The sequence below is a fragment of the Budorcas taxicolor genome, chromosome 5 (assembly GCF_023091745.1).
Source record: "Budorcas taxicolor isolate Tak-1 chromosome 5, Takin1.1, whole genome shotgun sequence".
NCBI classification, from domain to species: domain Eukaryota; kingdom Metazoa; phylum Chordata; class Mammalia; order Artiodactyla; family Bovidae; genus Budorcas; species Budorcas taxicolor.
The window spans coordinates 111,238,260-111,263,707 of NC_068914.1; the positions used below are offsets into that span (position 1 = coordinate 111,238,260).

Consider the following 25,448-nt stretch of genomic DNA (forward strand, 5'->3'; position numbering starts at 1 on the left):
GGAGATCAGCCCTGGGATTTCTTTGGAAGGAATGATGCTAAAGCGGAAACTCCAGTACTTTGGCCACCTCATGTGATGAGTTGACTCATTGGAAAAGATTCTGATGCTGGGAGGGATTGGGGGCAGGAAGAGAAAGGGATGACAGAGGATGAGATGGCTGGATGGATCACTGATCGATGGACGTGAGTCTGAGTGAACTCCGGGAGTTGGTGATGGACAGCGAGGCCTGGCGTGCTGCGATTCATGGGGTCGCAAAGAGTCGGACATGACTGAGCAACTGAACTGAACTGAACTGAAGAAGACAGGTGCCAAGACATGCAGTGTGTGGTCAGCAGCCACTCCAGGACAGCTTCCTGTTGCTTCCACGTGGGGTCTCTGACTCCCATCACATGGGAGAGGAGGGCCCTACAGCAGGTGACTTAATCCTTGGCAAAAATTTCCATAGGACCCATCCCACACTCGTGAGTTTGCCCGTGGTGTGCTGAATCCCACTCATCCCAGCTCACAAGAGTATAGCTTTCCCAGCCCCTCTTGCAATGCTGTTGTGATGGCGGCTGGAAATCAGCCATTATGGGAGAAGTTAATAGAAATCAGCAAGCACTGCAAACTAGGGCTTTTGTTTGTTTGTTTGTTTGTTTTTCTGGAGAGCCAGTTGTTAAACATAAGTCCATCACAGCTTCTACCCAGAGCTTTTAATACCTCTAGGCAAATAGATAAAGTTTGATTTCAGGCCTTCAGTCTCTCTCTCTTGCTGAAACTGTTTCCAGCGTCTTCCTACCATCCTTATTCCAAAGGCATCCAAGGATTGTCAGGGTCTCTGCACACACGTGTGCACATACACATACACACATGATCCTGTCAAGACTGTTCTCTGACTCTTCGTTTAGACTAAAGGGTGAATGACTGATAATGATTTGAACTGTGGCCTGATTAGGAAGATATACCTTTTGTCAAGGCTCACACATTTAAATAAAAGTAATGAGTCTCAGAAGGAATGTGGAGGCATCAGTCAGTAGGTAGGATGGATCTGGGAAAGGAATCCCGAGGACCTTCCCAGTATCTCTGAAACGATATCACATGGGATATTGGATTTCTGCCAAGGATTAAGTCAGCCCCGTTTGTTCTCTGACATGAGTCAGGCCACTTTCTTTTCCTTCTGGGATTCAGAATGCTTCCCTCCAACACCTGCTGTCGACCACCTCAAACCTTACTGTCCTTGTGCCCTCCCGACAAGCCATTGCGGACATGGACCAAGAAGAGAAAGCCTTTTGGTTGACCAAGAGCAACATTCCCATCCTCATAAAGTAGGTATTATGTATTTTGTTCTTCACAATGTCTTACTAGCATCAATGTGAATGAAGTACAGTGGAGGTGGGCCCCATGGGCCTTCAGATCCTTGCCACTGAACATGTTCTAGGACCGCCCCCACCCCCGCTCCTTCCCCCAGGATGGAAGTAGTCAACATGACTGACAGCCAACTCTGTGCTAACTGCTTTTACATACAACCTAGTTAATCCTTTCTGTGAAATAGACATTATAATTATTCCCATTTTACAGATGTGGAAACCAAGGCACAGAGTGATTAAATAACTGACCCCAGAGGCCATGGCCAATAGTTTCAAGGGGAGAGTTTGAAGCTGATAGTCTGGCTCCATAACCTACCCTCTTAACTACTCCCACCACCACTGTCTCAAGCATCAGTACCTCATTACAGCCCTTATGGACTATTGTTATAGGTACCATACGCTACTGGGCACATACGGAGTGGCTGATCTGCAGGCCCTGTCACCTTCTGACATGCTGGCAACATCTTTGCAGGGCAACTTCCTCCACCTGGTAAAGGCAGATGGGGTAAGAGAGCACCGTATTGGGTCTGTTCAATGGAAACTTGTGACATACGTTCATATCATACTGTGAAGTTTTTATGTTATGGAAATTTCTGAACATGAGCAAAAATAGATGGAGAATAAACCTCCATGGTAGGCATCACCTGGCTTCAACAACTATCAACATATATTGATACACACACTCACAGAGTTACTGTATAGCAGGGCTCCTATAAAATGAGGCTCTCTCTGCCCACTGGTTGGCCACAGGCTCTTCTATTAGACCACAGACTGATCCAGAAAGACAAATGTTTCACTTCTTCTGGGTGAAGGCAGTGGAGTTTCACAACTTGGAGTTTTATGTGTGGCTAAAAACTTGTTATTGGTAACCTACTGATTGAATCATTAGAGATCACTACAATATTATACTCAGTTAGGGTCAGTCAGTCAGTCTGCAGATGTTTACTGAACACCTACTGTATGTCAGGAACTGATCAGAGTGCTGGAGACAGGATAGTGCACAGGAAGAGGGGAGCCCTATAGATGCTCACCTTCTGGCATTTTCTACAGCATTTCAAGGACTTGGATTCGGTTTTCTGTAAGGAGGTCTGGCTGCCCTGCTGAATGCAGCAGTGATTTAAAGCTCTTTCTATGAACTGCACAAAATGAGGATAGAGGGTCTACTGGGAAGTGAGAACTACCCCATCAATGGATTGTGGGCCACGGTCAGAATGCTCTAGAATTGCAGCTCTAAAGCATTTCTGCCTTCCTACCCATCAGCAATGGTGCTGTGAAAAGGTTCTATCTATTCAGGTATTACATAAACATATGTGCTTCATCAGAATAGTCCTTTTAGAAAGTATAAAAGAGTTTCATAGGGCCACATGGTCTCTCTACATTTTATTACAATAATTCTAGAACCTTACTCGCATATATCAGTCAATGGGTGGTTTTACACTAGTGTTTTAGATCATTGACTCTCTGAACAAGCATTAACTGAACACTCACCTTGGGAAGGTTCATCCCAGGGTTGTAGCTTCAGAAGTAAATCAATTAAGACCTGTGAATTAGAGGAGGTAACTATCAAAGACACGATCATAATGAGTTCTTTCTTAAGTCTGATATAAATGTCCCCCTGTAACCAAAAGAGAGGTGCAAGGTGGCCAGTGTTATTTGCTTCAGGACCTCTGCTGACGTGCCTAGGATGAGACAAGTCCCCTCAGGATCCAGGGTTCCCGGGAAGAGTTTCAATCAGACTGCAGTGGTGGGAGAAGAGGAGAGGAGCCCCGGGAGAGCAGAGGCCAGTTGTGTCATACTTGGCTGGTGGCTGCACGAGTGTGCATTGAGCTTTGCTTACCTCCATTCCCCGTGTATTTCATATTCTTGTAAAGTCAGTAACTGTCTGCATCATTTCGCTAAGGCTGCTGTAACCGAGAACCACAGACTAGGTGGCTTAGACAACAGAAATTGCTGTCTCAGTTCTGCAGGCTGGAAGTCCAAGGTCAAGGTGTGGACAGGGTTGGTTCTGTCTAAGGACTGTGACGTCAGGCGCTCTCTTTGGCTTGCAGATGGCAGTCCTCATGTTCATATGCTGTTCTGCCCACATAGCTCCTGTGTCCAAATTTCCTCTTCTTATAAGGACACTGGTCACATTGGATTAGGGTCTACCCTAATGCCCTCAATGGATATGAATTTGAGCAAACTCCAGGAGATAGTGAGGGCCAGGGGAGCCTGGCGTGCTACAGTCCATGGGGTCACAAAGAGTCAAACGTGACTAAGTGACTGAGAAACAACAATGACCTCATGTTAACTCAGTTACCTGGTATAAAGACCTTGTCTCCAAATAAGGTCACATCCTGAGGCACTGGGGGTTAGGGCTCCAACATATGAATTTTGGGGACACAATTCAACCCACCATACTATCTACAGTGCTTTTCCAACTACAGGGTCTGTTTAGTGAGCCTCAGCCAGCACTTTTTTAATGAAATAGAATGGAGTAGAATCAATCAGATGCCTCCCACATGGCAAAGGAAATTATTATTTCATTTCAGTTGTGTGTGTGTGAGAGAGAGAGATATCAAATGGCTCACAATTTTAAAATATTTCTAACTGTACATCATGGTCCAAAAGAGAGAAGGTTGCTACTGCTCAAAATGTGGAAAACCTAGAAATCATTCAGTCCCTGGGTGTACTCTGTAGGGACTCACCTTCTCACTCTGGTACATTTACAGAATATCACAATCGAAGGAGCGTCCGTCATTGATGGTGACAATGCAGCCACAAATGGAGTGATACATATCATCAACAAGGTACAAGACTGCTTCCTGCTACGCATGTGGCATCTCCTCCTTTTGTTATTTATCCTCCTGTACAGCATCTTTCGTGGGGTGGGGAGGGGGAGTACTTAGCCTTAATATAAAAGGAACCTGCTTCATTATTTGTATTTTAAAACCATTTAGAGGCTCGACTCATTCAGTAAGACTCAGCTATTCTTTACTTATGCCTGTATCCTGCAGTGGGTTCATATAAAGTGTAGTCATGTATATCTCTTATTTATGAGACCATCTTACAAGGCACCCAAGAACCTTAGTATCAGGAAGTCCATACACCCAGGTGGGACATCATCAAGAACTGGAAGAAAGGCAACTATGTGTGTGTCACTGGTCCTCTCCTCTCTGCATTATTATGCCCAAGGAAAAAAAATGGAAAATGGTAGAAAAGATATTGTGGAAGTTTTATTTTCTCTTCAGATGCAATTCAACAGTATTCAAAGGTATGAAATAGAAAAAAAATTAAATGGAAAATGACTTTTTAAGCTATCCTATAATTTTCAGTTACTATGTTAAGAACTTCATTTAAATTTAAAGTTAGAATTTAGGGCATATTGGAAAATTTTGAAAAGTAGAAGATTAGAAAAGACAATTAACTAATTGCATTTTAACTAAAATTACTCTCATTTGACACTTATATACTCCCTTTTTTAATTTCAAGTTACAGAATATGTTAACAGTTTCTGTTCAGGAAAGAGAGGCTTCTTATAAGACTTCTGAGTGTGAAATTTTCCAAAGACCTTGCAAGTCTCTTGTATTAACAAGAGGCATAAATAAATACATTTTATGAGCAAGTGGTAGGTCACTTGCAGAGAATCATGCTGAGTTTATGGCTTCATTTATCAGAAAGCAACATTACCAAGAGTATTTTTTTCTCCAATCCTGGCTTTTCAAAGTACTAAAAAAACACACTTCTTTTGAAAAAATCATGAAATTACCTCTTCTTATTATTTATGTTTTTATTTCTGATGAACACAAGCGCATTAGTAAAATGGCACCCCAACCCATCTCCTATACTGAGCATTATTATCATGGGACCAATTCAAAGTCCTACCTCCTCGAAAGCCTTTCCTGATCTCTACAACCCATATCACCGGGGTTAACATAGTGGCAAGCACATAAGTCCTAGAATCATACAGGATCTGAGTTCTGGCATTCAGCTAACTCTATAACCTTGGGCAAGTTACCTAACCTCTCTGAAGTTCATTTTTCCTCCCTTTGAGGATTGAGCAACACCATCTCTCTCAATGTCTGCTGCCTAGTGAGGCCACAATAAATCTCAGTTTTATTCCCTTTTCCTTCCTCTGAAATCCTGTGGGATTTCTGATATGGAACTCATTTGACATAACTGCACCCCCTTGTTTGATGGTTCTTTGTGGACTAGGCCATGAGCATCATTCTTGTGTGATGGCACGTCCTGGCGGGGTGGAACTACTTCTTTTCTCTGTCCTGCATCAGCATTACCACCTCACCTGACACGCAGTAAAATTGGAATGATTGACAACCCGTTAGGTGCCAGGCATCATGCCAAGTATCATGCATCACATTTGACTTTTACAACAACCCTAAGAAAGTACGTACCATTCTCCTCACTTGCCAAATGGGACACGTGAGGCTCCTATGGCTAAGCAACTGGGTTGAGGAAGAAATGTGTGTGAACACAAAGATTCATGGATGTGTGTCAACTGATTCAAGTTTGCTGCTCAGCCTCTGGGTTGCACTGGCTCCTTGAGCAGCCCCTTTTCTATCTATCCATTGGATACTGTGGTCCCTCTTGTCAGGGCCACCACAAACAGCTATGCAGGCTGTTCCCTGCCTAGCAGGGCCTGGTCTAAGGGTGGAATGGGGCTGAAATCCAACCCACTTCATGCCCCAAGCTATACACCCCTGTTTAGTCTTGCAAACTATCAGAGAATGCCTTGTTTCAACTTGAAGTGGCCTCAGGATCACATGGGGTTCCCTGGAAGTTCAGTGGTAAAGAATCCACCTGCCAATGCAGGAGATGCAAATTTAATCCCTGGGTTAGGAGGTCCTCTGAAGGAGGAAATGGCAACTCACTTCAATATTCTTGCCCGGGAAATCCCATGGACAGAGGAGCCTGGTGGGCTATAGTCCTTGGTGTCACAAGAACAGACACAACTTAACAACTAAACAACAACATTATAATTACATACTGTTGTGACATGAACCGGTATATTGGAGAGCAGGAAGCCCTACCAACACAAGCTAACAGAATTTTGGGACTTCCTTTCCCAGGTTCTGGTTCCCCAGAGAGGTCTAACTGGCTCCTTACCAAACCTGCTCACCCGACTGGACGAGATGCCTGACTATTCCAGCTTCCGGGGCTACATCATTGCAAGTACCACATCCTCCGCGTGACCCTCTGCTCAGGTTACCTAGGAACAGAAGTCCCTCACGTGTTCCTGTCTCTCTCCATCACAGCAATATAACCTGGCGACTGCGATCGAGGCTGCTGATGCTTACACGGTGTTTGCTCCAAACAATGATGCCATTGAGAGTTATATCCGAGAGAAGAAGGTCACAACTCTGGTAGGTATTGGCAGTAATAACCCAGGAAACTATTTTCCGGAAATTCAAGCACTTAAAGTTTTCAGTCGATCCACCATGTACCATTTCACTGTTTCATCAAAACTGCCTTGTCAGTATCCACTTATTTAATAGAAACTCAAGCAGAGACTCTCATACCTATTCTGTTCCCAGGTAACCTCCCCCAGGCCAGAGCTGTTCATGTATTTCATCCATAGCCCTGGAAGCACACACTCAGGCTCACAGACACAAAGATGCAGTCTCCCCAGGAACCTGGAAGCATGTTCATAGCCACCCCTCCTCCCCTCCCCGGCTTCTCCCCGGTCCCGCGCAGCAAGCTGTCAGCACAAGGGGTCTAGAGGGAATGGACTATCCCCATCCTCCTCCGAACCGCCCCATCTCTGTCTTCCCTGATTCCTAACATCTGGGGATAAACAGTCAAAACTTTTTCAAAGGACTTTGTGAAATAATACTGGGTTGGCCAAAAGGTTCATTTGTGTTTTTCTGTGACATCTTATGGAAAAACTCAAATGAACTTTTGGGCCAACCCAATGAAAAGCTCCCATCCCTTCACTCTCTGGCTCCAAACCCTTGGGTGGCTCTCCATTTCCTCAGTGGCTAAGTCCAGACTGTCTCCCCAGGTACTTATAGCCTCCACAGACTGGTCACGATTACCTTCTATTCAGTGCTGGTACCAGACTTTCCATTTAGAAGGATCCCAGGGGTGTCCCACCCCCAGCCCCATAGCAAGGGAACAAGTTTAAAGTTGTAATTGCACAGCAAGTGAGCTGTTTTCACTTCTAACTTAATATAGGGTAATCGATGCTAAGGAGACAGGGCTGATACTTGAAGTCCTGCTAAGCCGTTGTTGGTCCACTGCCTCCCTACCCATTCTCTGCAGACACCTTGTGGTCTAACCAGAGTGATGTCATATAGATCTAAAGACGCCAAAGGCATGTTTGCTCCTGTCTACACACACACACACACACACACACACACACACACACACACACACACACACACACACACAGAGGAACACTCCAGGCTCTTCTGTCCATGGGGTTTTCCAGGCAAGAATACTAGAGTGGACTGCCATTTCCTCCTCCAGGGGATTTTCCCCACCCAAGGATCGAACTGGGTCTTCTGCACTACAGGCAGATTCTTAACCAATGAGCCACCAGGGAGGCCCCCACAACACACACACACCACCGCCTCATTCAGAAGGGCTGTCCTTCCTCCTTCCTTGCCTCCTGAATCCTCCTCATCCACACTGATTCTTCAAGTCCAGTCTCACCTTTCTCAGGAAAGCTGGTTCTGACCCCTTCAGTTCAGTTCAGTTGCTCAGTCATGTCTGACTCTTTGCAACGCCATGGACTGCAGCATGCCACGCTTCCCTGTCCATCACCAACTCCTGGAGCTTCCTCAAACTCATGTCCATTGAGTTGGTAATGCCATCCAACCATCTCATCCACTGTCTTCCCCTTCTCCTCCCACCTTCAATCATTCCCAGCATCAGAGGCTTTTCAAATGAGTCAATTCTTTGTATCAAGTGGCCAAAGTATTGGAGTTTCAGCTTTAGCATCAATCCTTCCAAGGAATATTCAGGACTGATTTCCTTTAGGCTGGACTGGTTGGATCTCCTTGCAGTCCAAGGGACTCTCAAGAGTCTTTTCCAACACCACAGTTAAAAGCATCAATTCTTCGGTGCTCAGCTTTCCTTATAGTTCAACTCTCACATCCATACATGACTGCTGTAAAAACTATAGCTTTGACTAGATAGACCTTTGTTGGCAAAGTAATGTCTCTGCTTTTTAATATGTTGTCTAGGTTGGTCACAACTTTTCTTCCAAGGAGCAGGTGTCTTTTCATGGCTGCAGTCACCATCTGCAGTGATTTTAGAGCCCTCAAAAAAAAAGTCTGTCACTGTTTCCATTGTTTCCCCATCTATTTGCCATAAAATGATGGGACAGATGCCAAGATCTTCATTTTTTGAATGTTGAGTTTTAAGCTAGCTTTTCGACTCTTCTCTTTCATTTTCATCAAGAGGCTCTTCAGTTCCTCTTCACTTTCTACCATAAGGGTGGTGTCATCTGCATATCTGAGATTATTGATATTTCTCCCAGCAATCTTGATTCCAGCTTGCGCTTCATCCAGCGTGGCATATAAGTTAAATAAGCAGGGTGACAAAATGCAACCTTGATGTACTCCTTTCCCAATTTAGAACCAGTCTGCTGTTCCATGTCCAGTTCTAACTGTTGCTTCCTGACCTGCATACAGATTTCTCAAGAGGCAGGTCAGGTGGTCTGGTATTCCCTTCTCTTGAAGAGTTTTCCACAGTTTGTTGTGATATACACAAAGACTTTGGTATAATCAGTAAAGCAGAAGTAGATGTTTTTCTGGAATTCTGTTGCTTTTTCAATGATCCAGTGGATGTTGGCAATTTGATCTCTGGTTCCTCTGCCTTTTCTAAATCCAGCTTGAACATCTGGAAGTTCATGGTTCACATACTGTTGAAGCCTGGCTTGGAGAATTTTGAGCATTACTTTTGCTAGCATGTGAGATGAGTGCAATTGTGCGGTAGTTTGAACATTCTTTGGCATTGCCTTTCTTTGAGATTGGAATGAAAACTGACCTTTTCTAGTCCTGTGGCCACTACTGAGTTTTCCAAATTTGCTGGCATATTGAGTGCAGCACTTTCACAGCATCATCTTCTAGGATTTGAAGTAGCTCAAGTGGAATTGCATCACCTCCACTAGCTTTGTTCTTAGTGATGCTTCCTAAGGCCCACTTGACTTCACATTCCAGGATGTCTGGCTCTGTGAGTGATCACGCCATCATGGTTATCTGGGTCATGAACGTCTTTTTTGTACAGTTCTTCTGTGTATTCATGCCACCTCTTCTTAATATCTTCTGCTTCTGTTAGGTCCATAACATTTGTGTCCTTTATTGTGTCCATCTTTGCATGAAATGTTCCCTTGGTATCTCTAATTTTCTTGAAGAGATCTCTAGTCTTTCCCATTCTACTGTTTTCCTCTGTTTCTTTGCATTAATCACTGAGGAAGGCTTTCTTATCTCTCTTTGCTATTCTTTGGAACTCTGCATTCAAATGGGTATATCTTTCCTTTTCTCCTATGCCTTTCACTTCTTTTCTCAGCTATTTGTAAGGCCTTCTCAGACAGCCATTTTGCTTTTTTGCATTTCTTTTTCTTGGGGATGGTCTTGATCCCTGCCTCCTGTACAATGTCATAAACCTCCGTCCATAGTTCTTCAGACACTCTGTCTATCAGATCTAATCCCTTGAATCTATTTGTCACTTCCACTGTATAGTTGTAAGGGGTTTGGTTTAGGTCATACCTGAATGGTCTAGTGGTTTTCCCTACGTTCTTCAATTTAAGTCTGAATTTGGCAATAAAGAGTTCATGATCTAAGCCATAGTCAGTTCCCAGTCTTGTTTTGCTGACTGTATAGAGCTTCTCCTTCTTTGACTGCAAAGAATATAGTCAATCTGATTTTGGTGTTGTCTGTCAGGTGATGTCCATGTGTAGAGTCTTCTCTTGTGTTGTTGGAAGAGGGTGTTTGCTATGACCAGTGTGTTCTCTTGGCCAAACTCTATTAGCCTTTGCCCTGCTTCATTCTGTACTCCAAGGCCAAATTTGCCTGTTACTCCAGGTATCTCTTTACTTCCTACTTTTGCATTCCAGTCCTCTATGATGAAAAGTACATCTTTTTTGGGTGTTAGTTCTAGAAGGTCTTGTAGGTCTTTATAGAACCATTCAACTTCAGTTTCTTCAGCATTACTGGTCAGGGCATAGACTTGAATTACTGTGATATTGAATGGTTTGCCTTTGAAACGAACAGAGATCATTCTGTCATTTTTGAGATTGCACCCAACTACTGTATTTCAGACTCTTTTGTTGACTATGAGGCCTTTAACTGGCCCCTTAGCTGCAGATAATCTCTTCTGCCTCTGAGTTCAGACCATCTGTACACCCCATAGCACTTCTACACCTCATATAAGGAAATGTCTTTGCAGGTGGGTAGGTCTTAGTTCTCCAATTAGATGAAAACTCTGGGCATTCGATTTTTGTAACTGGCATGCTGAGCAAGCAGCACTCCTGGAATAGAAGTGGAAGTCATCTTTTCTTTGTCTCCCCACTCCTCCCCCATCCCTTTGAACCTGTTTAGCAGAGAACATTCATTAACTGCCCTGGGATAAAACCTCAGGCAGTCTTGCAGAAAATCTTATCATCACTTTCAGCCACAAACACAATCTCAATTAAGTAAAAAATTTTTTTAAAAATTTTTTTAAACCAGCCCCTTGTAGTTATCAACATTTTGAATTGGATTTAAAATTAAATCTTCTTTCCTCGCTTGCTCCATGCTGGTACTTTGTCCCAACAGGACATTAGAGGAAGGGGCTTGGTCCTTGCACCAATGAGAGTCTATCAGAGTGTAGGGGAAGGATAGATTGGAAGTTTGAGACTGACATGTACTCACAAAGTACCCTTTCATGAAAAGGATATTAGTATAGAAAGGTAAAAATTATTAGTAAAAAAAAAAAAATTAGGGTCCATTAGGAGACAGAAACCATACCAGAGAAAATTTGATATTATGAATTGTTTATTGGGTATTAAGCTATATAAATATAATTGAAAGGTAAAATAGAGATAGCATAGAAGCATCTATAACCCCAAAGGCTGGGAGAAGAAAGAAAAGAGGTCAGGACAACTAAAATTTAGAAATATGGAGGGGCCCAGAGAAGCGATGACTCAGACCTGTGAGGGGCGGGGCCCATTCGTCTAGTGGCTCTGACGTTGGAGGAGGGTCCCTGGGGGCCCTTGGAGAAGGCATTGCCAGGCTGCTGCTGACGTCTTGAGGAAGAGGGGAACATGATAGAACCACTCTGGGAGTCACAGGTCTCTGCCATTCAGATTCAGCTGCCACTGCAAGTGTGATGAGATGCAGCTGGGACGATGCCCAGTGAGTAGCCCAGTGAGTGCCCAGGGACTGGTGGGCCTGTGGGCTGACTTTCCCTTCTGTGTGTCATCCAGGAGGAAGACATACTCAGGTATCACGTGGTCTTGGAGGAGAAGCTGCTGAAGAATGACCTGCACAATGGCATGCACCGAGAGACCATGCTGGGCTTCTCCTACCTCCTTGGCTTCTTCCTCCGTGATGACCAGGTGCGATCCTTCCCCTGAAAACACAATGGGCATCCTAGCTCTGTCATCCACTATCACTTCCGCATTGGATAATCTTCGCCACCACTTCCTCAGCCTTATCCACAGCAGACAGCTGTCTGTGTTCCACCATAAAGTAATGACTGGGCCAGACTGGGAAGCTCCCTCTTGTCCACCCCATCACCAGCCCTCAGACCATCAGTGTGGTCTGACTGGTCTTGGGATTGAATCCCAACAGTTACAGGGCGCTTCAGTTCTGCTTCCTAATAACAGACAGTCCCCAAGCCATCTCCAAGGTGGCAGGGAACCTGGCAGCCAAGCGTAACCCCCCAAAGTGGCATGGCCTCAGGGTGTAAGGAGCCACCTGACATGTGAAGGAAGGATCCAGCAGCCAAATGAATGAACATTATTACCACTGCTTGTTCATACAGACTGCAGACCTAGAGCCAACTCCCCCCCACCGCCCCCACAAGTATCCCAGTATTAATCTCACACAATCTCTAAGCACTTTAAGTGTTTAGAATTTGTAAAAAGAATTGAGACTAAATACATATTTTAAACATTTCAGTATGCAATTCTATGTACCTATGTCAAATCGCCAGTGAAACAGTCAATCTGAAAATTCAATAAGAAATTCACTATGTGACTCTGGTATAAATTCTCACAAGAAAAGGTAATCAAAACTAATGATTATTTAGGAGAAACTAAGCACTATATTTGGAGAAAGCAATGGCACCCCACTCCAGTACTCTTGCCTGGAAAATCCCATGGACAGAGGAGCCTGGTGGGCTGCAGTCCATGGAGTCGCTAGGAGTTGGACACGACTGAGCGACTTCACTTTCACTTTTCACTTTTATGCACTGGAGAAGGAAATGGCAACCCACTCCAGTGTTCTTGCCTGGAGAATCCCAGGGACGGGGGAGCCTGTCGGGCTGCCATCTATGGGGTCGCACAGAGTCGGACACGACTGAAGCGAGTTAGCAGCAGCAGCAGCAAGCACTATATTAAAATGATGAAAATTTAATCCCAAATTTTTAAGCGGTAATATTGTTCCCTGTAAAAAAGTGCATTTTTTTAAAAAAGCACAATTTTGAAAACAATATTCTCAGTGTTATCATCATTAAAGCCCAGGTGAATTTTGTGTAACAGTTGCTTTTTTTTTTAACATGCTCAGGTTTTGGGTTTGTGTTTTTTTTAATCTTTCTGGTTTTTCATTACTTAGAGAATAATCTAACACCAAATATTTCCCTCTGACTCCTATAAATAATCTTACCTATTGGGTAATAATTTTGAGGAGATCCTTTTAAATACATTTTCTTTTTTTTCCCCAGGTAAGGCAGCTTTTGTTGATAAGGGCCTTCTATTTGTTTATCTTTGTTATCTTTTATTTCACCATGTAGAAATGAATATTCTGGTTAGTTGGATCAGTTTTGATTCTGTCATGTTTATTTTCCATGTGTTTGAAAATTCTCTAATCTAGAGCTTTTTTTTTCTTTTGCAATAGACACTTTATCTTAAATAGTTATATCTTACAATAGAGGTTTTGCTTTTATTGATAACTCAGTCACTCTCAGGACAACAGAGATGTGGGAAAATGCTGTCTAAATGAAGAGACTTGTGTTCAGATCAAAATTCTAATGCAGCTTGTAATTCTTCAAGTAAATCTCATAATAAAAATGATTCAGATTTTATGCCAAATAAACAGTATTACAACATCAGAAGTTCTGACATTTTGATATTTTAAATCAGCTCAGCCTCTTGGAATTCTGCAGATTTGTTTAGTGATCACCATTTGACATCACAAGTGAGGCCCCTGCTGCTTCTCCAAACCTACACAGGCCCTGGACCACTTCTGTGGACCTCAGTCATGATTCAGCCCAATATCCCATGGAAATTCACTTGAGTCCAAATAAATCGTCAGGGACTTTAACATTCAGTGGAAGTTCAAATTTAAACACTTAATAGAGTCACTTCACTCTTGATGCATTGGGGAGTTTGGGAGATGTTAATCATTTTTAAATGCTCATTAGATATGAAGTTGACATCTGTTTAGTACAACAAAGAATTCCCTCTTCTCCCAACCTCAGCCCTGCTACATCTATACACACACACATATGACCCCCCAGTTTTTCAAACAGCCATTTGTTTTCAGTTATATTAGTTATACTCAGGAATGAATTAATGGCTTTACTTATTTTACACTAAACAATCATTAAGATATCCTCCCATTTAAAAAAATCAAAACCAAACAAGTTATAACTCAAAGTAGAACTTAAGTTAGAAATTTAGTTCCCATGTCTTACACGCTTACTGACACACTAGGCAAAGACAGCACAAACAAAGACAATACAAACGTACTGTGAACACCAGAGAAGCCCCAAGGAAAACATGATATGGTTAATGCACACCTCTGAGCAGTCTCCACACCCTAGAAAGTGATCTGTCAGGTAGATAGATCTATCAGGTAGAACACATTTTTGCAAACTCTAAAACACTCAAATATTATTTTTATTCTTGTATAATGGTAATTTAGTCTTACTGAGAGGTGGTTGCAAGTTAACCAGGAAGCAGAGATATGCTAAAAGGATACTAAGTTTCATTCTCTATGTCTTGGCTGTGGAAGGCAGCCACACCTCTGAGGCCACCAATAACTAGCACAGCTGAGCACATCCTTGGAGACATATTATTAATGGCACTAACATAGTGATCATGATTCAGAATTTTTTGAACAGTGAAAACCGATCATTTGGATGATGGAGAGAAAACTTAGAGACTATCAGAAACAACCTCTTGTTTTTACAAAGGAGGAAATCGAGGTTCAAAGAGGAAAAGCAACTGGCCCAAGGTCACACAGATAGATGGTACCAGGTGCAGAACTGTCACTCAGCTCTCCTAGGGCAGAGCTGTCTCCAGCACAATGTGCTACACCTGCCAGGTGAATATTGCAATATCTCCTTGGCTAGTGTCATGTTGACATCCTCCAATCCCTATCATCCTTATTTCCCTTAAAATCACTGGAGTACAGATTGACAGTTAACCTTCCTGTTCACAGCTCTACGTAAATGAGGCTCCAATAAACTACACCAATGTAGCCACTGACAAGGGAGTGATCCATGGCTTGGGGAAAGTGCTGGAAATTCAGAAGAATAGATGCGACATTAACGACACCACTATCGTACGAGTAAGTTCTATCCAAGACCAGTGATGTAACTAAAGAGTGTTGGCTTATTTTTTATAATTTTGAAAGCCTGGGACTCGTCTGTTAGAGTATCTCAATTCAGTTCAAAACACCACTACAGGAACATCTCTAAGTGCCAAGGAGCGTATTTGGTTGTGGCTCTACAGAAATAAATATGACATGACCCTTGCCCTCAATGGGCTCACAGTCTAGTGCCTTGTATGCCTTGGAAAGGCTGCCTGAAGGGTTGTGTTGAGCAGGATTTCAAAGCCGTGGTCTTCCTCAAGGGGAAAATGTGTCATGCCCAGCATAGCCATAGGGAAGGAGCCCTGTACACCCACTGGCAGGGATGGGCCCACCATCGTCTACCAGGAGAGAAAATATGGAAATGGATCATTTCAGTATAATATAGGACGAGTAATCGAGACTTTTTGCTCCATGAGATGGTATAGGTTCTCTCAGTAATAATGATAACTGTTAACATCTGTTGGGCACTTTTTTTGTGCTAGGCACTGCTCTAAACATTTCACATGTATTAACCCATGGACTCCCCACAACACCCTACAGAGTAAGCACTATCAGTCTGCCATTTTGAAGATGGGGAAAATGAGCCCTAGGGAGATTAAGTGACACCCCCAGGTTCACAGAGCTAGCAAGTGGCAAAGGAGTTCAAGTCCAGGCAGTCTGGCCCCAGAGCGAGAGCTGTGAGTGGCCAAGCTATACCATCCATAGGTGCCAAGTTAAGAACTAGTCACACTGGCCTCCTCCTGTTTTGGAGCAGGCTGGCACTTTTAAATGTCTGTCCTTCTTCACTTGTGAATCTTTGTCTCATGACAGTGGGTATTATCTCCATGCTGACCTCTCAGTTGGACAGTGTGCCCCTAGGGCTGAGGGCACTGTAGGTGATGCATTCTTTAATCTCATAGTCTGGCCCAATTCACTAAATAGTAGGTTTTCAATAAATGAGAGTTGGTGTTAGAGGAATTAGGATTTAACTGAGTTAAGATTCGCACAGTTTACAAGATTACATGCATCTGAAATGTATAGTGGAGAAAGTGATGCTCCAATGTCCATGACCCGAAGTAGCTGAAGTGTTTGGCTCAAAGGACATGAAAGAGGTTAGCCAGATGAGCTTCTGATTTGCAGTTCTGTAGCCTGAAACCTTCAGTCTCAAGTCTGGAAAATATTTGCAGCCTTGTTTTGATTAGAAGTAATAACCATGAAATGCTCACTTTGCCTCTGTGTTTTACCAAGGGAAAGTGTGGAAAGTGTCCCCAGGTGCCCATCTGCCCATTTGGAACTAAACCACTAGTAAGTATTTCTTTGATATCTTCTTTGATAAAACTGTTTCTGGATCACAGGAAGGTCTGAATTACAAAGTGAGTCTCCAGCACACCTCATTTCACTGCCCTCCTTCCTTCACTGGGTTTTAATTTAATCTCACCTTCTTAATCTTGTATGCATCTTTCTAAAATCTTGAATCCATTTTTTTCAACCAAAGCAAAATTTTGATTAATAAATAAATAGAAACAGGAGCTCATCTCAATCAGCGCCCAATGGAAGAAGGGATTTTTCAGTTTCTACATCTTCCATATCCCAGCAGCTGGTTGAGGACAGGAGCAGGAAATGGACTTCACAGTAACACTGTTTCAAGCCTTGAGAAGTCCCACCTTCCTGATTCCCTCTATGGTTGAAGTTACAACTAACTTTCACAAAGAAACACATGACAGACTTGGGGCGTGATACACTTATCTCTGAATGAATGACCTGTCTATGTTTCTTTTAGCTGTTTATAGGAAAAAAGTGCTTCAGAGGATGCTGCAACAATTACAGAGTCAACACACATGCACCTGCCATGGCACAATAGTCATTTATGACAATAACAATGCTGACTCTTCTCACTTGAATTTGCATTTACTCTTGTATAAGTCTTTGTAAACAGCCTTAATCCTGCCTCAGACCAGGCAACCATCAACCAATAAGTAAAAAGAAACCAAGTCTCAGTTCAATGTCAAGTGTTGGGAAGATGCTTTTATCCGAGATACTCTATGATTCTTCCTAACTTGAACTCATCTTCTAAAAAAAAGTTCTCTTTATGGATTATCACTTTAAGGGATAATTATCTGCATTTTGCCACCTAGTATTCTGGCAGCCAACATTTCAATGTCGCATTTTCTTTTTTATGAAGCAGCTCCAAGAAGCCAACCCCCTCCCTTTCCAGAACATTTCAATTAGAGAGACAGCAATGTATCACCCACCCCCTTGCTTTCAGAGATTGGAAAGCTTTGTCCTAACTAAAAAGCTGATATTAAGATAATTGCTGTTGTTTCATAGGGCCAAGAGACGAGGAGATGTCTCTATACCATTTATTTCATGGGCAGGCGATCCCCGGTCTTTGGGTGCCAGCCAAAGTGTGTGAAAACCGTCATTGTGAGTACAATTTAATAAGCCTTCTAACGATGGCAGTAATATTGAGAAATATAATCATATGCTATACTTTTCAAAGTGCCTCTGCATGGATTCTTTCTGCCATCTTGCCTTCCTTCTCATTAGTTTTAAATATTTATTTGTTTAGCTGCATCAGGCCTTAGTTGCAGCATATGAGAACTTCACTGCATCATGCAGGATCTTTCATTGTGGCACATGGGCTCTCTAGTTCTGGTGCATGGGCTGAATTGCCCCATGATATGTGGGATCTTAGTTCCCCAACCAGGGCTTAAACCCACATGCCCTGCATTACAAGGCAGATTCTTAACCAGTGGACCACCAGGGAAGTCCCCTCATTAATCTCCATTACAGTTGTCACTCAAAATAGCCAGAGTAGCACTAAAACTGAGAACAGCCCTACAAGTCAGTACACTGGTGACAGCTGCAGTTTGCAGTCTCATGATGAAGAAATAGAGGGACCAGGAGGCTAAGAGGATCTTCCTGTTCTCACAAGAAAGGGAAAGAGACAGGAAATGGGCAACTCCCTAAAGCAAGAACAGGGGTGCCTGGTCATTTAGAAAAGTGGAACCCCAGGGCTAGGGACCTCTCAGCTGTGGCTTTGGAATCTGCAGGAAAATTCTCTATAACATCCTGTCCTGCTCCTTTCACAGAAGACACAGCCTCTGCCAATCCTAGAGGCCAGTGATTCAGCTCTTAAGTTGTGGAGTGTGCAGCTGCAGGAGACGTTGTGTTTTAGTGCAGTCAAGAAAAAAAGCAGGCCCAAACAAATAGGTAATCCTCCAGGGCTTCCTGGAAATAAGAGTCATCATAGAGCATCAGAGGTCTCACCTGCCTCCCAACCTTCAGTACCAGATGAAATAACACAACACACAGGGGCCAGGTTTGGGAATGACCAGGGTAAAGAATCCGCCTGCACTGTAGGAGAAATGGGTTCCATCCCTGGGCCGGGAAGATCCCTTGCAGAAGGAAATGGCAACCCACTCCAGTTTCTTGCCTGGGAAATCCCATGGACAGAGGAGTCTGGCAGACTACAGTCTCTGGAGTCGCAAAGAGTCGGAGACCACTTAGTGACTAAACAACAACAGGGCCCATCTGGCATCACCTACATGACCCTTTCTTCCTGCTGCCCCTCCTCCCTTCTCACTTTTCTTCACCCTCTCCTCCTGCTTGCCTTTTTCCTTCCAGTCCTTCCTAGCTCTTCAGCAGAAGCCTCCATGCTGATGCTGGCACCCGTGGAAATTGCATGCCCCCCTGCCCCGTTCTTGGGGGATGCTGTCCCCGTCCCTTATAACCATTCCACATGGGGTCAAGGCGACGGGCACACATCAGTCCCGCCTGCAAGATGTTCACACTGTGGTTGGACACATCCAAAGGACGGCGGTATGGCCCAGTCCCCACCCAGCCTGGCCCTTCTGTTTCAGACAAGAGAATGCTGTGCGGGCTACTTTGGCCCCCAGTGCCAGCCTTGCCCAGGGAAACCTGAGAACGTCTGCTTCGGAAACGGGATCTGCTTGGACGGAGCCAATGGCACAGGCGCGTGTGAGTGTGGGCGGGGCTTCAGCGGGACGGCCTGTGAGACCTGCACTGAGGGCAAGTACGGCGTGCACTGCGACCAAGGTACGTACCCAACCACCACCAGCGGGCTCCCCAAGCCAGCCGGAAATGCAGGAGGAAAGAGAGTCTAAATACGTGCTCCCTAACCAGCTGGTGTCCAGGGCAGGAATCCACCCCCCACCACCTCGCCCCACCGCCATTACCATGTGAATGACGAGAACTTCTGTGCTGTGTAATTTGCACCGGACAGCAACCAGCAACGCCAAACATTTATAGTACTGACCAACCTGCACCTACCAGCCCACTCCCATCTGCTCACTGACATTGCCCAACCCACCCGTATTTCTGTGTTCGTCTGTGGGCCCTGGTCTCTGTGGTTACACTCAGTTTTGGACATTGTGTGATTGTTTGAAAAGCAGATCTGTGCACATTATCTCCTTTAATCCACACGGGAACCATATATACTGGAGTGTTCATGCCCCCTTTTTACAAATGAAGACTTAAGGCAAAGAGGGTGAATGACTTTCCCCAAGGTCACACCTGGTGAGTTTGAATGCACACCCTGCTCCCTCCAAAGCCTTGTTCTTGAATCAGGCCCTTTACGTGATGGTCATTCCATAGGTCTACACAGCCAGCCATATGCCTTGTGTTGTTTTTATGAAAATTGTGATGTATTAGCTAAGTCACCTGCAGTCTCTCACCCTGACTTTCTTGTGCCCAGGGGCGCACACTTATGAGTGGGCTAACAGGAAAGATGGAGTTTTCTAATCCATGGTGGGAAAACAAAGCATTTTTTCTACCTTCTATTGAGAGTCATGCATGTGATCTGGCTATCACTGTTTTCTCATCAGCCAGTCCAAGCCAGACAAAAATCAGTATATAATTGAATCATTATACTTGGGCTGTATAATATGTAATTGGCATTACTGTGCTGATTTTTTCTGTGTTATATGGAAGAATTATATACCTGCATTTATGCAGGATTTCCTAACCTAGGATCCACAGATGATCCTCACAGGGTCCAGCAAACCCCCAAGGCTGAATGCTTTTTTCTGAGAAAGGCATCCTTAGCTTTCATCCAGTTCCTGAAGACACTCACCACACTGCTGCATAACAAAGGAATCAGCATTTCTTTTTTTTTTTTAATTTTTATTTTTACTTTATTTTGCTTTACAATACTGTATTAGTTTTGCCATACGGGTGTACATGCGTTTCCAAACATGAACCCCCCTCCCACCTCCCTCCCCATAACATCTTTCTGGGTCATCCCCGTGCACCAGCCCCAAGCATCCTGTATCCTGCATCAGACATAGACTGGCGATTCGTTTCTTACATGATAGTATACATGTTTCAATGCCATTCTCCCAAATCATCCCACTCTCTCCCTCTGGGAATCCAACCCCTTCCCCCACCCACCCATTAGTGACACTAATTATCTGGAAGTGGACTGGAGAATTTAAATGCACAGAAGTATAATCAATACAGTATTGTAAAGTAAAATAAAGTAAAAATAAAATTTTTTTTTTAAAAGATAGAAGTTTAAATGCACAGAAGTGAAACTTTGTAGTAAATGAAAAGTGAGTTGTTGAACACAGGTCAAAAATCTGACAGTGTGTGGCTGTTTCCACTTAGAGTGTACTTGTGTCCACGGGAGATGCAGCCAAGGACCCTTGGGTGACGGTGCCTGCGACTGTGATGTGGGCTGGCGAGGGGTGAAATGTGACAGTGGTAAGAGCCAGCCTTCTGGCACGTGTGATCTGTCCTCTGTTTTTTCCTCCTAAAATAGAAATGGCATCTTCGTTTCTTTCTTTGGCAATAATTCCTACCTACAGCAAAAATAGTTTGTAAAATAAAAGCATTAAAAAGAAGATGAAAATTATTCATACTCCCAAGGCAGCGAGAAAACTATCATTAGTATTTCATATTGGCCTTCCAGCCTTTTTCCAGGTATAGACATGTGTATGGGACCATGCTCTGCACAGTTTTGTGAGTCTCTCACTTCACATAATACATATGATCAATATCTTTTCATGTGAATAAATATATAGAGAAATATCTTCTTTTCTTAATTTCTATATAATATCCAATTATCAGACCGTGTTAGTGGCTCAGTCGTGTCTAACTCTTTGCAACCCCATGGACTGTAGCCCACCAGGCTCCTCTGTCCATGGAATCTTCCAGGCAAGAATACTGGAGTGGGTAGCCATTCTCTTTACCATGTTCTTAAAATTAGTTGTCTTCTATAATAAACAATGCTGCAAAGACTATTTCATTCATATATATATATTCATGCATATGTGTGTATATATTCATATATATTTGCATTTATCTTATTAATCCATTTGGTTAGTTTTCTTGAGATGGAATTTCTGAGTTAGCAGTTGGTACTTTGGGGGAAAAGTTTGCTACTTATTGCCAAGAGATTATGTCAGTTTACTCCCCGCTCTCAGTGGGGTCTGAGCCGGTCCATTTTCCTGAACCCTGCCCCTCCCACTGCACTGATGATTGCTTATGTGTCCCTATGAGAGTGATGAGAGGAGAGAAAAATTCACACAGAAAGAAGCTTATGGAAAAGCCCAAAGGTGTAGGGGATGTCTGCACATCTACAGAACCACAGGATTGCAGGATGAGAGGAATATAGGGGCAAAGAGGAACGTGGAATGAGAACAGGCTAGAGATGTGGGCAGGAGTCAGGTCATGGAAGCCTAAGGGCGGCGGACCTTCTGCTGAAGCTTCCTGTTGGGAAGCCGTTCAAGGGTTTTGAGCAAGTCAGCAGTATGATGTGATCTGTGTTTTAGAAAGGTCATTCTGACACTGGACTGGAGAAATTACCCCTAGAAGCAGGTATTCAGAAAGTCCCCCTTTTCTGGGGCGGGAGCTGGAGAGGAGTCACAGGTGCCTGACAGCCCAATGAGAGCTCCAGGGATATGGAGTTATCAGAAGGAGTGTCTTTGCCCAAAACTCCAGGTGATGCTAAAAATCAGGGTAACACAGATTTCATTGAAAAGCTTAAGTTGGAAGTGTAAATGGTCTCAAGCCAAGGAGATACCCTAGAGCAGATGTAAAATGCTGGTGTGCCAAGCAAGAGTTTAGAGGGTCTGGGATAGGAAAGTAGGGAACAACAGGGTCACATAAACAGGAAGACAGCCTGGGGGAATCCCTGAAATAGAGCAAGACAGAAGTGACAGCCAAGGATAATCAGGAGGTCATCTGTTGTATCATAGACTACCCTCGTGTGCACAGGCGGACCAACCACATTTAAAGGGACAGGGAACAACCTGGAGGCTGCACAGGTTTTCAGGAGGCAGTTAACAAAAATCTGAACCAAGGTGGTGGCCTGACTGTGGCAGGGAAAACAAGGACACTTAATTGTCAAATGAGTTAAAATCAAGAGCACAAGGCAACTAGAGATACAGAAGAAAGGAAGAGGGAGGGAGGGCTCCACTGTGTAGATGCTGGGCCAGTTCTGGAAGAGTCCAGCTTAGGGGCATGGTGCAAGAGGTAGCATGGTTTGCAGGCGGGTGGGTTTGAGGGGCGGGAGAGCACCCAGGTGGAGATTCCCAGGAGGTGTTAGCTCACTCATTCATTCATCAGACACTTGAGCTCCTGCCGGAGGACACGGCAACGAGCAGTGTGTGGTCCCTGCCCCAGCAGCCGGCAGTCTGGGGAAGATGCGGAAGGTTTCCAGACAGTCAGTGTAGAGCAGGTGTGAGTGTGTGGGTGGAAGTCTCAAGAGTGAGGCCAAGGCTGGAGACATACGTGTCATTAAGCAGGCAGAGGTGTATTTGTGCCATGAGGGGAAGAAAGCGGGGCCAACGATGAACCACCAGATTCATCTTCTTCCTGCTTTCTCTACTGTGGAAAAAGACCCCAGTCCACCCCCACCTGCTCACCCAGTTTGGAGCCACCCTCTCAGCCTCCCCCTGCCCTGTCCCTAGTACCGTAGGTGAACTATCTCAGCTCCTTCCTCCTGCTGCTCCTCTCACCAGTGCCCTTGTGATCCATCTCTTCGCCTTCTGTTACATTTTCCTCCATTTCATTCTTCACGCTGCTGCCACACAGAACCATCTAAAGCATAGATGTCTTGGTCTGTTCAGGCTATAACAAAGTACCATAGACTGGCTTATAAACAACAGAAAGTTATTTTGTTCTGGAGGCTAGCATTCAGAATCATGGCTGGGTTCTGGTGACAGCCCTCTTCTGGGTTGCAGAGGGCTGTCTTCTCACGTAGTGGCAGAAGGGGCAAGGGAACTCTCCAGGGTCTTGTTTATAAGGACATTAGTTTCATTCATGAAGATTCCACACTCATGAGCTAATCACCTGGGTCCCCACCTTCAAGTACCAACATATTGCAGATTGCATTTCAAAGTGTGGACGGGGGGAGGGGACAGAAACATCTGGACCACAGCAGTATTGCTTCCCACCCACGCCCCAGGACTTAGTGACCTGCTGTGATTCTCCGTTGCTTGCAGGAGGAGAATTTCATTGCCTATAGGAAAAACACCTTAGGAGGGTGTTCAGTTCAGTCACTCAGTCGTGTCTGACTCTTTGCAACCCCATGGACTGCAGCACGCCAGACCTCCCTGTCCATCACCAACTCCCAGAGCTTACTCAAACTCATGTCCATCGAGTCGGTGATGCCATCCAACCATCTCATCCTCTGTTGTCCTCTTCTCCTCCCACCCTCCATCTTTCCCAGCATCAGGGTCTTTTCCAATGAGTCAGTTCCTCACATCAGGTGGCCGAAGTATTGGCGTTTCAGCTTCAGCATCAGTCCTTCCAATATTCCGGACTGATTTCCTTTAGGATGGACTGGTTGGATCTCCTTGCAGTCCAAGGGACCCTCAACAGTCCTCTTCAACACCACAGTTCAAAAGCATCAATTCTTTGGCTCTCAGCTTTCTTTATAGTCCAATTCTCACATCCATACATGACTACTGGAAAAACCATAGCTTTGACTAGATGGATCTTTGTCGGCAAAGTAATGTCTCTGCCTTTTAATATGCTGTCTAGGTTGGTCATAACTTTCCTTCCAAGGAGCAAGTGTCTTAATTTCATGCTGCAGTTACCATCCACAGTGATTTTGGAGCCCAAAAAATAAAGTCTGTCACTGTTTCCATTGTTTCTCCATCTGTTTGCCATGAAGTGATGGGACTGGATGCCATGATCTTAGTTTTCTGAATGTTGAGTTTTAAGCCAACTTTTTCACTCTCTTCTTTCACTTTCATCAAGAAGCTCTTTAGTTCCTCTTCACTTTCTGCCATAAGGGCGGTATCATCTGCATATCTGAGGTTATTGATATTTCTCTCAGCAATCTTAGTTCCAGCTTGTGCATCATCCAGCCCAGCATTTCTCATGATGTACTCTGCATATAAGTTAAATAAGCAGGGTGACAATATACAGCCTTGACGTACTCCTTTCCCAATTTGGAGCCAGTCTGTTGTTCCATGTCCGGTTCTAACTGTTGCTTCTTGACCTGCATACAGATTTCTCAGGAGACAGGTCAGGTGGTCTGGTATTCCCATCTCTTGAAGAATTTTCCACAGTTTGTTGTGATCCACACAGTCAAGGGCTTTGGTATAGTCAATAAAACAGAAATGGACGTTTTTCTGGAACTCTCTTGCTTTTTCAAAAATCCAGTGGATGTTGGCAATTTGATCTCTGGTTCCTCTGCCTTTTCTAAATCCAGCTTGAACATCTGGAAGTTCATGGTTCACATACTGTTGAAGCCTGGCTTGGAGAATTTTGAGCATTAGTTTACTAGCATGTGAGATGAGTACAATTGTGCGGTAGTTTGAGCATTCTTTGGCATTGCCTTTCTTTAGGATTTGAATAAAAACTGACCTTTTCCAGTCCTGTGACCACTGCTGAGTTTTCCAAATTTGCCGGCATACTGAGTGCAGCACTTTCACAGCATCATCTTTCAGGATTTGAAATAGCTCAAGTGGAATTCCATCACCTCCACTAGCTTTGTTCTTAGTGATGCTTCGTAAGGCCCACTTGACTTTGCATTCCAGGATGTCTGGCTCTAGGTGAGTGATCACACCATCGTGGTTATCTGGGTCATAAAGATCTTTTTTGTATAGTTCTTCTGTGTATTTTTACCACTTCTTCTTAATATCTTTTTCTTCTGTTAGGAGAGTGTAGTACAAAACTCTTTGCCAGTTGGCACTTGCCCAGTTTTCCAAAACAGTCTGTACAAGGAGCACAATCTGTACAAGGAGCTTCAGCCTAGTAATGTAAATAAATGTTCAGTCATATTCAAAAAATTGTAATATAAGAGTGCAGAGTAAAGCGCCTCTCCACCAGACTAGATTATTCTTTGTTCGCATGCAAATCCCCCACTCCCGAGTCATGTCAGACATCGTTAATTGATCATTGCACT

The 25,448-nt window shown here is 44.0% G+C and overlaps 1 protein-coding gene across 1 annotated transcript in view; it reads left to right on the top strand.

Moving 5' to 3' along the window:
- The window catches only part of STAB2 (stabilin 2), a 174,069-nt gene that overhangs the window by 91,676 nt on the left and 56,945 nt on the right, over nucleotides 1-25,448 (top strand). Inside the window, exons 29-39 of the mRNA XM_052640296.1 lie at nucleotides 1,168-1,304; nucleotides 1,737-1,851; nucleotides 4,058-4,135; nucleotides 6,413-6,511; nucleotides 6,599-6,706; nucleotides 11,755-11,886; nucleotides 14,936-15,064; nucleotides 16,316-16,372; nucleotides 17,396-17,491; nucleotides 18,931-19,126; nucleotides 20,696-20,791. Coding sequence (XP_052496256.1) covers nucleotides 1,168-1,304; nucleotides 1,737-1,851; nucleotides 4,058-4,135; nucleotides 6,413-6,511; nucleotides 6,599-6,706; nucleotides 11,755-11,886; nucleotides 14,936-15,064; nucleotides 16,316-16,372; nucleotides 17,396-17,491; nucleotides 18,931-19,126; nucleotides 20,696-20,791 — 1,243 coding nt within the window. The remainder of the gene's footprint in view (nucleotides 1-1,167; nucleotides 1,305-1,736; nucleotides 1,852-4,057; nucleotides 4,136-6,412; nucleotides 6,512-6,598; nucleotides 6,707-11,754; nucleotides 11,887-14,935; nucleotides 15,065-16,315; nucleotides 16,373-17,395; nucleotides 17,492-18,930; nucleotides 19,127-20,695; nucleotides 20,792-25,448) is intronic.